This window comes from Melanotaenia boesemani, chromosome 18, assembly GCF_017639745.1.
Source record: "Melanotaenia boesemani isolate fMelBoe1 chromosome 18, fMelBoe1.pri, whole genome shotgun sequence".
In the NCBI taxonomy this organism is placed as follows: domain Eukaryota; kingdom Metazoa; phylum Chordata; class Actinopteri; order Atheriniformes; family Melanotaeniidae; genus Melanotaenia; species Melanotaenia boesemani.
The window spans coordinates 7,425,758-7,440,507 of NC_055699.1; the positions used below are offsets into that span (position 1 = coordinate 7,425,758).

Here is a 14,750-nt window from a genome sequence, read left to right on the forward strand (position 1 = left end):
AATAAATAACTTACCTCTTATTATCAGGACAAATGAGAGTGTACAGTATAACGCCAATACAACACTTATTAACCAGCTTCAATAGTCATCATCAGAACTATTTTAATACCCAAAGTCAATTAAACCAGAAATATTCCAATAGAAGTGTGTCTGTGTGTTTGTTTGTGTGTGTGTGTGTGTCTGTGAATTTTGTAATGCAATTAAAAATATATTTTACCAAACAAAAAATAGGTTGCTGATTATTTTCAATTCACATAATATCAAGCAATACAACTATATTTTTGTTCTCTTGTTTGCGCCAACAGTGTGTCTCTAAATTAATTCAAATAAATGCACACTTATATTTATCATTTAAAACCATTTGCAGTATTGACTTGGTCTGCAAATTAGCTGTTAGCTAGATGGCCTGTGGACATGGCATCGGTTGCATTTGAAACTGTAACAATGTTTTCTTGTCCTGTCCCTTTTAAATAAATACATTTACATTTATTCAGGGCAATTTGGGTGAAACAATCCAACAAACTAATGATAGCACTGACTCACAACTTTTACTTACATTTCTAACAATTATGCTGTTATTAGTTGCAAATAATGAAATAGCCTATTTGTTCTCACACAAAGCTGGAGGGCAAAACAGGTGTGTCAGCTCAGAACTCAATAGCATCAATTTTACGTTGACAACAGGAATATATACAGTCTTGTAAAAAAGAAAACCAAACATTTGGTCTATTAAGTTTCAACCTCAAATGACACATAACAACATGTTGGCGAAAAAAACTCAACTAACATGCAGAAGCAGTGTGTGAGTAAGTCGAACCTCCATATGAATTTAGATAGATAGTTGTGGCCGAGTGGTAATCAAATGTGTGGGTGTTGTGGGTTAATACAATGCCAAGGAGGAAAGACATCAGCAATGGTCTAAGAGAAGAAAATGTTACTGCCCATAATCTGTTTTAACGTAATTGCCAAAAAAGTTGGAGTTCCATCATTCTACAGTGAGAATGATTATTCACAAGTGGAAAACACTGAAGAAAGTTATTTCTCTTCTGTTGACATCACCCAATGATGTAGCGCTTTTGTCTCAAGAACCAAAGAGCTACATCTCAGACTCGTTGGGCCTCAATTAGCAATCAAAGCTCAGACTCTAACTGCACTGTCATAAATGAGTTTGACGTGTCTGCAAGGGTTACTAGGAGAACATCTCTTCTCTCTAAAAAGAACATGGCAGCACAGCTTAGCAAAGCTGCCTCTGAACAAACTGCAACACCTTGGTGAAAACCAAACACATCACATCAGCACAAACACCTGATACCGACATTTAGGGGTGATGATTTGGTCTTTTTTTTGAGACAATGGGACCTGAACCTCTTGCTGTCATACAGTCGACCATGAACTCCTCTGCATACTACAGTATTTTAGAGGCAAATGTAAGGCCATCTGTCTGAAAGATAAAGCTAGGCTTAGTCATGTGTGTGGATTTTGGGCAACACAGCAGCAAACCTAAAACAGAATGTTTAGAAGAAAAAAGAATTAAAAGTGTTAAAATGATCTGGAGTCCAGACCTTAACCTGATTGAAATGATGTGGTATGACAAAAACTCTAGTAATCTCAATGAATGGAAGTGATGTAAAGAAGAAAGGACTGAAATTCCTCCCAAAACAATGTGAAACTCACACAAAAAACAGTTTATTTAGTTTATCACTATTATTAAAAGTGGTTCTACAAGCTGTGAATAAGGGGTGTACTTAGTTTTTAACACAATGATTCTGCATTCTGGCAAAGTTTTTGTTAAATAAATATTGACACTGTGTAATATGTGTATTTAAAAACTTTTAAGGAAAAAATAAAATAAATTATGTCCCTACATAAAACCTCAGAACTGTTCCTTTCCAAAATGTTAAAGTGTTTGGAGTTAAGCCAGCAACATGGCAACCCACTTTAGTTTATATTCTCTGAAAAGTTCAGCTGTGTATGATAGATTTGACTGTACTGATGCTGTTTATAATGTTTACTTCTTCCTCAGCCAAATTAATGCTGCAGAGTAATCAGCTGAGACACCTGGTTTCCAGCACCTTCCAGCATTAGCTCTTCATTGTCTGACATAACTTTATGGTGGTTATTTCTGTACTGTGACAAAGAAAAAGTTAAGCAAAGGCAATTTCAATTATTAACAGCACAACATAGTGAAATCCAGGCATTAGTGATATAGTTCAAGATGCAGGAACTAATTTATGATTAAGCTAGTTATAATTGTTCAGCTGAAAGTGGTACTGAATTTGAATTTTTAAACATTATTATTTTTTTGTTCTTGCAACTCAAAGAAGAAAGAAATATATTTCTTATTATCATTAAGTGATACCAAATGAGTGGGGAAATGTAATATTGTGTAGTTCACATTCTACATTCTTGCCTTTAAGTTTACTTTTTGAAAATAGTATAAGTACTTAAGGAAGTTATTTTATTTAGCCTTTGGATTATATCCAATAATTTAATGTCTTTCAATGTATTTGACATAATGTAACTTCCACCAGTTTGGAATCTGTTGCCCTGCTCCTTTACCTACATAACATAACATGGAATCAATGCACAATACAGAAGGAGATGATGAGGGAAAAAAGGTGCTGGCTTCTGAACAGCAGCAGTCCATGTTAGGATGCACAGGCTGAGCAGGCAGGAGTGCACAGAGACTTTAGGGCACTGCTCCCTGGCAGGAGGCCTGCGCTAGTGTTGGCTCTCTACCACAGGGAGCCCTTTCTGCTTCTGAAACTTGGCAGGAGTTTGAATATATGATGGAACAGCCCCACAGGGCATGTGTATGATAAATGGATAAAGCTGGATAAAGTTATGCTCAGTTATTGGCTTATGTATGAGTCAAATCCAAACCAGACAGCACGATGCTTCATTCGCTCTCTGAATACCACACTGCGGTCACAGATTGTTCTTACTGAAATTTATTCGTTTGATTTTTGAGCAAAAAAAACGAAACAAAAAATCATTAATATTACAGTGCAAGCACATGTCATCAAAGCAGTAACAATCTTTCAACATAACTTCATTTATAAATCCCATAAGACCCTTTTCCCTTTCCCATCAGTTGTATATTCTTCAGTGAGAGGATTAATGGAGACAGTTGGATTCTTGCACTTGAAGTAAACTTAGGCCAATGCATTAACATTTTGAGAGCACATTACATTTGGTTTGTGCAGCAGAGTTTGGCATCAAAACATGACTCTGCATCTCACAACTTACAGTCTTGAATGGGTATCTTGATCCCTTGCAGATCCGTTCTGGCTCTTGAATGTGATTGATGAATTTTAATACCACTGGTCAGGAGTGTTTGATTCCTCCCCCTGTAGTGATAAGGGAGGAAGCACACTGTATGACTGAGTCTTCTTCACAAACATAGTGACTGTTTATGCTGCTGTTAATCTGATGAGGATTAGGCAGAGTTTTAAAACCATTTTAAATGGCCTTAGAAATATCTTCGGAAGTGCTGAATTATTTTGTGGTAGCTGGATTTGCCTCTCTAATCCTTCTGGACATGACATATTGAGGCTGTTCTCAATGTGATTTTCAATCCTTGGTAGGTCTGCAAGTGAAATTCATGTATTCTCTACAACCCGAGAGGGATTTTCAGGTTTTTAAATGTATGTGCTCTGAGGAGGTTTTGTAAAGTGGCCTCTGATAGAATTTCAAAAAGGACAACATATGGAAAGGAAACGGAAAACTCAAGGGAAATGCCAGATTTCTTAAGAGATGGAAAGAAGTGGGACACCAGTTGCTAGGTAAGGCGGAACTTATGGTGCTCATAAGGCCATTTTTGCTACCATAAAGAAACTTTAGAGCATTTTCAGAATCAGAATCAGAGATACTTTATTAATCCCTTTGGAATTCCTCAGGGAAATTTGTGTTTCCAGTACAACCCCATCCACAGGATCAGGCATACTGAGGCAGCAGCCGTTTCTACAGCGCTCCTTTGTCTTAATTTTTTTTTTTTTTTAATTTTAGACATCCAGACAGTTTTTTAAAAGCTGTCTTTGGAAATGTCCCAGTCTGTACTGTTAATCAAGAACAAAATAATATTTTACATGGTAACAAAAACTGGATAGCCAGCCTTTTCTCATTTCAAAGGGTTGTCATAACAGACAGTGCCCCTGAGATATGAAAGCATCTTCTTTGGTGTTGATGGTGTGATACACTTGTTGCTGCTGTAATATCTGATACAAGCAGAAGTACTAAATGAAGTAGCACTAAAATCTGTTATTTGGGTTGGAGGGGTTGCTGATGCCAATTCAACTCCTTTGTGAGACTGATGTTTTGTCAACTTATGCTGCTTTTCAGTTGAATAGGTTTATGTGACTTAGTTCCACTTGGCTCAGCTCTACTTTATATTTGAAGTACAGGTAGAATCCAATGTATCCCACTTTGTGAAGCTGCAGTGGCAAAGGTGGTCATTAAAAGTCCTTGCTTTTGTTTTCAGCTGACATCTGTATGATAAACTAAGGGTCCTTTGGCACTGATGCTTTGGAGCTGCAACACCAGCAGTGTTGTCCATGTCAGGAAATCACACGACTTAAAGACACAAGACCTGAGCCTGAGACAAATTTTAGAAAGTTATATTTTTTTATCAGTTTCCTCTTTCTGTGTTCAAACCTTAGGTTTCACCATTTACTTCGATTAGGCAAAACTACTTAGTTCGGATAACAAAATGTATTATTTAGGTTTATGAACTAAAACTTTTTGGTTAGGTTTTGTTGGAAAGTACACTGCTTCGCATAGTCCAGAATAAATCTCAATTTACATTCGTACTAAAGACGACCCTCAGGGACAAAAATGCAATATCCAGACAGAGAGATAACGGCTATGATCACAAACGCATGATGCATACATGAAAACACCGGATTAAATGCAAGGTTTACTTATAATTGTGTGAAATACAGTTTCAGCGCTACAATCATTTTAGAAATACATATTTCATATGGAGGTATTTTAGACTACAGAAGACCAAACTTATTTTATATCCTGTTTTTTATTCAATTAGATTAAGGAAAGAATTAATTTAAAGACAAGCTGATTTGGTTGTGATTAGGCATGCACCGGGATGAAAATTTTGGTCAATACTGATATTTAAAATTAATATTGTTATTATGGCCAATAACCAATATTTACCAAAATTGATATATATATTTAAGACCATCAAATTCTGTACAAAATTACAGTTAACAGTTGCAATGTTAGCTTCCCACCACTGTTTGTGAACCTCTGGGTGGTGGTTTCTCAGATAACATATCAAATTGGTGTTTTTGAATGATTTGATGCAGCATCCTTCTCGCATTGCTTCAACTTTGCAAGTTTAGCATACTGCTTTTCGAGTATCTTCTTTCAACACTGTGAAAAACTACCACACCACTGTGCTGCATCACTATCACTGTCACATGCCCAAACAAATACAGTATGGCCAAACCCCTCTCCTCTGCTTCCAATTTAAGTACACCCTATGTACAATACTACTGTACATTGTAAGCATTATAGTAATATTAACATGTCTGATATAGCTTCTGTGCTGCATAAGCACCCCCTCTTTGTTATTTTGGCCATAACACAGTAAATTTTAATGATGAATGGCAAAACCAAAGTCAGTTATCAGCACCTCATACCCCATCACTTAAAAGGAAAGCCAATTACATCAAAGCAGATCCCAACATCCCCTGCATATATCTTTCCAGTTATTACACCGAATTTGTACGATAACCTATTAAATTATTTTAATTATTTTATCATTTGTGTCCTATCTTGTAATATAATTACTTATTTTATTCTGTTTAGGAGTGTATTCTTTTATGTCATGAGCTGGATGTTGATTTTTGCCAAAGATGATTTTCTGTTAAATCCAATTATGAATAATACGCGATCACTAGACAGCAAATATTTTCAGTGTTTAATGAAATGAGAAAAAAAAGCTTTAACTTGACATAAATTTCAATGTCCATGACCAAAAAAAAAAAGTTTCCAAAATTAAAAAAAATTTCAACATGATTTATATTGACAAAGGATTCCTTAGTACAGAGTACTGTATGGTCAGTAAATTATTGATTAAGATGCATTTAGTGCTCTGTTCAGAGATTGGAAGATTTGTTATGGAAGGAAAAAGGAATTGGAAAAATATACTAGAAAATATAAGAATTGCGAGCAAACTGGTAGAGAATCTCTGAAGAAAATCAAGACAACTCGATTAAAATAACAAAGTAACAAATCATGTGGGAATTGTCTTGTTTTTCATAATGAGTTTATTTATTTTTACTGTAACATTATGTTTACAGCACTAACAAAATGAAGGTAGGTGTTTTTTATTTTCTCAGCACCTAAAGCAGACTGTGGCTTTAGCTCGATGTTACATCAACAGACTGCAAACTTGTAAACACAACTAAACACACTCCTGCTGTGAAGTGCTACCCAAATGATGTCAGTGTGACATCATTACCTGCACCACGGGAAGTGAGAGGCAGGGAACTCTTTACCTTAGGCCTTGTCATTCATACCCTTTTCCACACAATTAAATTAGATGAATGTTGTCTATAGGCAGTTCTGGCCCATTGAAATGCCATTACTGCTCCCTCTGTCGAATTCAGTATTAGCTGCCCTTCAGTGAAGCTAGTCTTCCAAATGTCATGGAACTCATGACTTTAATGATGATTAACAAATGGTCGCCTGGGGGGGGGGTGGCCTTTCTGTGTGGAGTTTGCATGTTCTCCCCGTGTATGCGTGGGTTCTGTCCGGGTTCTCCGGCTTCCTCCCACCGTCCAATGGTTGTTTGTCTATCTGTGTTGGCCCTGCGATTGACTTGTGACCTGTCCATGGTGTACCCTGCCTCTCACCTGTTAAAATGCTGGGATGGGCTCCAGCTCACCCACGACCCGTGATATGGAACAAGCGGTCAAGATAATGAATGAATGAATAACAAATGTTTAGAGATGCTTAGGACACAGTTTATAATGAGGAGTGAGTTGTTTTTTTATTTTAATGAGGGCATTTCTGAAGAACAACGTCATACAGTAGGTGCTGCAATGGACACTGACTACAAAGAAACCCAGAGCTCTTACCTGATCTCAGTTGTCAATATCCGATACATGGTTCTCTATCTGAAAAGGAAGGCATATGAGAGGAAAGAACTGAGCTCACAGATTTTTATTTAACCAATTTTTAAAGGTCACTGCAGATTTATGCTCAACAAGAGAAGCTGTGCCAACCAAGAGTACAGTCTTTGTGGTACATTATCATAAATTGTGATCACTGTGACCTTCTGGAAACAAATAAATCTCCTCCAACATGTCACTGAAAAATAATCTCATCCATTAGTGAGGACACAGAGCTTCCATCAATGATGGCACAGCTGTAGTCACCTGGCTAATTGCTAATAAATGTAGCATGATAAAAAAAAGCGAGGCCACTCAGATGAAACTGCCTTGATGTTGGCTTTACCTTGTGAATTAAATGCAAATTAAAAAGAATGATTATGCATGGCAATATAGCTGTAGAGCATCTGTTTTAGGAGCTCAAAAGCAGAGATAACTATTATTAAGTTAAAAAATAATTTTATGTCACAAGGCCATTCAAACAAAGGGTGAAAAAAGACAGCAATTAGATTTCAATCTGAAAGCAACACTAACAATCAGCTTTCAACACTAAAAGCATGGGATCAAAGAGAACCTGGAATTAAGAAAGAAAAATCTGCAAAAATACATTTTTCTTTTGTCAAAAGGGTGTTCAATAGAGGAAATCTGTTTTATTTCATTATACTCTCTATTGAAATTGCTCAGGCATTAATGAGCATCAAAACCACAGCTCACTGACATCAACGCCGAATACAGTCGATTGAAGCTTTAAGGGAACTATGAGGCCAAAGGAAAAACTAATAAAATCCTGTTTCTGTTTTCAAGTTAGCCTGAAAAGATGTGCTGATTAATTTTTCTGGTCTTGGGAGACTTGTTAAATTGGGAGATTGAACAATTTTCCTTCTGTCAATTTTCCGTCAAAATGTGCACTTTATTGTAATTCCATGACAGATCTGTCATGGAATTACAATAAATTGCACATTTCTTGGAATAATACTGTGAGAAAAAAACAAAGAAACAAACAGACAAAGAAATGCACTAATGTAGATTTTATAGCTCAAATATGTTTATTAATTTAATAAAATCTAAGGTTACAGTCAGTAACCTATGAGTGCTGCTGTGACTTGTAACCAAAATTAAATTGAATAAAAAATTATATATTCTTATTTATAACTATATTATATAATTATATTTTATGTTAAAATATTGAATTATGTTGTATTTATACATTTTTAAAACAATTATAAGTATAAATTATTATTAAAGTGACTCCCTAAAAGTTACTGACAACTCTCACACACACACACACACACACACAAATGAAGAATGTAAAAAAGTTGAAAAAGCATAATAATCAAGACTCCCTGGCAGATCAGCCTTTGTTGGCTACTTCTTTGTGAACCTTGTGGAAGAAAGCTTCCTCTACATTGTGCTACATCCATCACTTTATGGTTGATATGGTTCATGTCAGGCCTGCTCTTAAACACTCTCCTGTGTGCCTCTAAACCCACGGTTTTAATTAAAGCCTGAGCCTGTGTGTGGGCCTGTGCGGAGCCGTGCTTCCACTGTTACAGCCAGGGTCGACAGGGAGAATCTGTCAGTCCAGGCGCCTTCACCATTCACTCATGTGAAGCCCCACTTGCTCAGATCTGTGGCCATGAATAATTCTGGAAAATTAACTTTCAGAAAGCGAATACCATCAGGCCGCTTGAGAGTTCCCAAAGTGCTTTGAGTTTCTTGCCCCCTCCCCACCTCTGTCAGCCCTGTCAAGCTTTTTTCCTTACCAGATGGTGGCTGCCCTCCTCATCGTAGTCGTCCTCGCCTCCATCGGTCATCTCTCCCGCCTCCACGTCCAGCGCCCCCTCACCGGCTTCCTCCCCAGAGTTTTCTGCTGTCTCTGACACAGACTCCTCATGCAGGGAGTCGCAGTTGTCCTCATATTTTCTTTGAGCCTCTAAAAGAAAGCAGGGCAAAGATAATAAAGTCAAAGCATATACAGTTTTCAGCCTAATTGGTAAACAAATTAGCTGTAAACTTTACTGACTTTGCTTCTTTTCTGGTCCCTACAGGATGTGCTGCTTCTTACATCTTAAGGGAAGTGAAGGATGTTTGTCCTAAATATGTAACCAGGTGATCAGTACTCAGTGTGCAACAGTCCCTTTAATGCAGATTCATATTACTTAACAGCTAACTCTATATTTTGACCAGTTGCTGCTAAACTAGCAACAAAATTCTTGTATTTCAATTTTAGTTTTTGCAAGAATCTCCTTTGTGCTTTCCACCAAATACAATCACAGTATAAAAAGGAATGGTGCAACAGTCGACATCACCAGATGACTGCAACTATTACTATTCCTAGTTTTATCTTAGACAAGTTTTGGATAGAAAATGCAATCATAATAAACTATTTATTTCTGTTTATAAACTTACACTTCCTGTATAAGTCAGTTCAGTTGTGGCACCATCCATTTATTTTCTACATCTATTTAATCCAATTCAGGGTCTTGGTGGGGGAGTTGGAGCTTATCCCAGCTGTGGATTACAGCCTCAAGTACTCAAAACTGTGTACATACAGCCATCACTGTGATAATTCTGGATGCTGCCGACTTGGGCTCCAGTACTACCACTACAAATTCTCATTTATTTGTGCGAATCTGGAATAATCAGTCTTAACAGAAGACTCTGGATCCATTGCAAACAACTTTATTTATATTTTTTTAAATTGCATATCAAATACTCTTAATGTAGTTGAGTAGATTATAGGTTTTTGAAACATTATTAAGGCATTTTTTTATTTGGATAACTGAAAATGCAGATGCAGTCAACGTGACTGACTCCCATTAGCTTTGCTACGCTGGTACCGTTTGTCCCCAGGGAAACTGACTGACTGTTCGCCGACTGCTGTAATACAGAAAGATGCTTTAAAGCTGCAATTTGTGAAAATGTGTCCAAAATTTTGACTGGTAGTGTATATTTAAAGCATGTATGATGGGGCTTGCAGGATTTTTCACCAGTCCTTCTGCAGCAGGATATTTACTTTTGAAATGCAGCACTTAGAATTTATACTGCCAGTACATTTTTTCTTCTTGCTTTAAAAATAATCTTTTCTTAACCCTGTTTTCAGTCTGCAGTTCAGCCTAAACACAGCTAAAGTGGGTCTTTCCTGTTACTTTTTTATCTGTGGGCTGGTAATATCAGTTTTGGAGACAAAGCTGTTTATTTTCTGCAGTTGATTTAACTCTTAAGGTTTCAAGCATTATCAGTAAAAATGAACATTACACCTTCATCTTCCATCTTTATTGGAGCTGGTGAAAATTTGTCACTCCTGCTGTCATTTGAGCCAGAACTGAATGCTAGTTGACCCTTTAACTACTATAAAATATTAATGGGTATCTTGAGTCTTGTGGGAAAAAAGGGTTAAATTTTTAATAGTCCTTATTTTTCAGTACCTAGTAATGTTAACAGCTGCAGAGCTGTCTTCCTTAGAGGACAAAAATGTAACTGATCTTTATGTCATATTCGATTTAATACTGATAAACTCACTTTCAGTTTAGACAACTGGACATTTGCACACAGTCTTTTTACATATTTTGACTCAAATACAGATGAGATGAGTATGTTTCAATTCTCACTTTTAACAGCTGTTTTCCTCAAGGAGAACCAACATTTGGTCTGATTTGTTGAATTTTCTTGGAGGCATAACAGCTAATAAAGCAGTACATTTGATGGAAAAACATGTAACACACTTTTTGTGGCATGTTGCCTAAGTGACCTTCACAGTGAGCTGCACTCTGAGGCTGTCCTGCAGCACAGGGCATCTAAACAGACCTCAGACAGACAGAGTCAGCACGGTGGTGACACCTGTCTGCTGATATGACAGAGGACTCTGCTGCTCTTATCTCAAACTCTGTCAATAAGACTTATGGCTTGACGTTTGCTCTTAATTTCTCCCTTGCTGGTCTGTGTCCTTCTCCCCCTTCTCCCCTCCCCCGTCCCTCTCAGACTGCTGTCTGTTTCTCACCGGATTCAACTCTCTGCTGCTTCTCGATCTTCTCCAGACGTCCAAGCAAAGAGTCGATCTTGATCTTGATCTGAGTGAGCTCTCGTTTGATAGTCTGGAGCTGGTCCGTCTTCACTGTTGAGGCACACACACAGAAGAAAATATACGTATTTTCATTTGAAGATAATTCATGTTGGTTTGTTTCAGTTTTAATCTCTGCACTCATTTTGACTAAGGTGTCATCTATTAATACCTTTACCACTCTGAGTCACACCTTGCTCAGGAGTGTGATCTCTGTGTGGCCAATCTAAAAAGGTTTTCCAGCTAAAATTGCAGAGTTGCTGCTTCTAATTTGAAGATTAGTGCACAGTTTGCGCCCACCATACTGAGCAGTGTTGCTTGACTTTTCATCAGTAATGCCAACATCTGAACTAGTTTAGCAACTTGAGTAAAGTTTGGCTAGATTTGGATTATTTTATCACTTAATCAGAGCATTCCATCTTAGATTTTCATAAATACTTTCATTTTAAGCATGACTGCTCATCTTAGTACGCAGCTGTTATATCTTACTCATCTTCGACTGTCAGCTGACTAATTGTAGAATTAAACTGGTCCAATTTCCTAAGTAAATAGATTTGATAAGTAAAATCTTCATGATAATGATTTGAGGCACAAAGTAATTGCAACTTATACACAATATGAGTTATTCATTTTCAATGGCTTGTTTTTCAATGACAAATAATAATAATAATAAAAATATTAATTTATTTGAAACTCGGTGATCCGGGAGGGGCTCAGAGTAGAGCCACTGCTTCTCCGCATCAAGAGAAACCAGATCAGGTGGCTCGGGCACCTGCTCAGGATGCCTCCTGGAAGCCTCCCTGGTGAGGTGTTCCGGGCAAGTCCCACTGGTAAGAGGCCCCGGGGAAGACCCAGGACACGCTGGACGGACTACATCTCTTGGGCTGGCCTGGGAACACTTCGGGATCCCCCCAGATGAGCTGGTGAATGTGGCCGAGGAGAGGGAAGTCCAGGTTTCCCTGCTTAGGCAGCTGCCTCCGCGACCCGATTTCAGATAAGCAGCAGAAAATGGATGGATGGATGGATGGATGGACTTCAGAATTTTTGCAGTATTTTGTACTTTGGCACCCCCAAGGTTAATTTGGTTTCTGTTTTGCTTCCTGTCTCTTCTCTGAGCTCTCTCTAGTCAGTAAAAGTCAGTCCAATGTTGTCTCATGTCTTATGTATTCCTCTGTCACTTTCTTACATTATATTTTTTGTTTACACTGGTGATGTCCTCTTACTTTTTTTGCTGAATCAGCCACCCAACTGCTGGCATGTGATGAAGTGCTATAAAACAAATGCATCTGTCACATGATGTTCTGGCTGGAAAACAATATTGTGAAGTGCAGTTTCCCTGCCTCTGGATGCTGCAGGGCAATGATGGCTCCAGGAATATGCATAATGTATGTCAGTGTGGGCATCAAACTGATTCAGAAACACAGAGCTTAAGGTCAAACATTTTTCAAGTGTGATTTTAATCTTTTTTTTTTCTCCTGTTAAGCCACCGTAATCCTGGCTGAAATTAAAATTAGATGGTGCTTCTGTCTGTAAAACTAAATTGCACCAAAATAAAAAACAAATTGATGTGTCACGGCCTTTTACACATTTCACACACTCACATATACCTGATTATGGCTTCACAGATAGTACAGCCTCAGAAGCAGGGGCACAACTTTGCCTCCCACAGCTTCTGTTTACAGCTTTATGAATTATTGCTCTCCCCTTTTCGCCTCCCTTTGAGTCTCAGTGTTCTCTCAACAATGCAAATCTGAGCTTGAGGTAATAAAGCGTAACGGTATCATGTCAAAGTTCGAGTCTTAACCTTGATACGTTGTAAAGCACCAAATGGCTGAAAATAAAAGAAGCACGTCACTTTTAATTCAGTCTGGTCTGTATCACAGCTGCTGAAATAAGGTGTGCTCCTCAGCAGCTTGAACTGAGCAGATTAAAGAATTTAAAGTAACAAGATAATCTAATTCCTAAAACCTTGGCGGCTGAAATGTGTCACGTTTCCAGAGGAGGGTGGATACGCTCACGTAGACACTAGAAGCTAAGATGAAAACATTAAATTCTTTTTGACAGCTATCAGATTATTTCAGGGGCAGCATGAGAATGAATCAGCATTCGGTAAACAAACCCACCACTTCCTGTCAGGCTTCCACCGCAAATCAGACACAAGGGACGCGTGCGCCCAAAATCAAAACATTACTTGTTTGGTATCATGTCTGTATGTGGCTCTTTAAGCTAGTTTCTTTAATGTATATTTACACCACATTACAATACGGAGCCCCTCCAATGTGTGTGCGCTATATTTATGATCTCAAGTCATGAATAAAACATAAACTTTCACATTTAAAGAAGATGGCAGAACGTGATTAAAAAAAAAAAAAAAACTCTGACATATTACCTTGCAGTAAGCTAGATTCCCCTAAAGGACATTTTAATCTTTCAGCAAAATTCATGTTGAAAACAACACAACAGCTACCCCAGTAAGATCCCGTATGATATTTGTCTATGCATGACTTCTTTATAACGGAGCGGGATGATTAACGCGTCCATGGAAAAGAGCGAGAAAATAATACCAATCTGAAATGGGGGAATGCATATGTAATATGTGTGTAGAAACCCCAGGAGCTATTTTAATGTTGTTTTGTAGTGCTGCCACCAAATCCAAATCTTCTGGATGGGAGGGGAAAGAGATGGATATACAATCATATCCCAGTGGGGAAAACAATGATGTGTCTCTTTCGCCATCTCAGCATCACCTCTTCCATTTGTATAAACTGGCTTCCATGAATACACTCAAATATACACTTCCTAAGTCTAGCATTATCTGAGCTTGCTCTGGGCAGCTTAGTAGTAGTCCTTTGATAATAAGGAAGTGTGAAACAGCTTTTAATTTATCTTCAGGCCTTTTTTTCTTTTATGCTATCAACTACATAAGCTGCTGAAAGAAAGCATACATACACTTTCATCCAACAAGGCTTCATCAACATTCCATCTTTAGATAGCTCAGGTTAGAGGAAAAGGGTGAAACATGCTATTGTCATTAAATAAGCTTAAGCAAAGATTTAGAAAATGAGGAATGGATCCAATTTTAGAAAAGCAGACATATTATCTTGAGGATAGTGAGGATCTCGGATCACTGTACCATGAAGATTAAACTCGACAAAAAGATTAGGGTGTTGTGATTCTGATGATTTTATTTTTTCTTTAGTAGTTCATATTGGGGTATTTTGTTTTCATATACATGCAAAAATGTGTTAGCACATTTTCCTTTGAATAAATGTAGTAATCCTTTACTTTCAAAGCTTAAAAGGAGTGATTTATACATGGCTAAGCATATAGTATTTGTATCATTTATCTAGAAAGTCATAAGCAGAAATGACTGCTTCTCTAAAATCAATGCTGATGCCTTTCCTCTTTGGCATTGTGTTAACACACACCCAAATGCTCCAGAACAACAAACTGACAAACCTCTGCTTGTATAGAGGTGCTCACCCATACTGATGATCTATTAAACAGGTGTACTTACCCTCTTCACTCTTATGAAAGCAGCAAGTGTGTACCTACTA

At 37.6% G+C, this 14,750-nt stretch overlaps 1 protein-coding gene across 3 annotated transcripts in view; it reads right to left on the reverse strand.

Annotated features, from left to right (window-relative positions):
* Window positions 1-2,933: 2,933 nt before the first annotated feature.
* Window positions 2,934-14,750, reverse strand: part of LOC121629184 (RNA-binding Raly-like protein) — a 116,051-nt gene continuing 104,234 nt past the window's right edge. For all 3 annotated transcript variants that reach the window (XM_041968782.1, XM_041968781.1, XM_041968783.1), the window contains 4 exons: window positions 11,134-11,247; window positions 8,897-9,066; window positions 7,101-7,139; window positions 2,934-3,350 (listed from right to left, as the gene is read on the reverse strand). In XM_041968782.1, coding sequence (XP_041824716.1) covers window positions 7,107-7,139; window positions 8,897-9,066; window positions 11,134-11,247 — 317 coding nt within the window. In that variant the 3' untranslated portion in view covers window positions 2,934-3,350; window positions 7,101-7,106. The remainder of the gene's footprint in view (window positions 3,351-7,100; window positions 7,140-8,896; window positions 9,067-11,133; window positions 11,248-14,750) is intronic.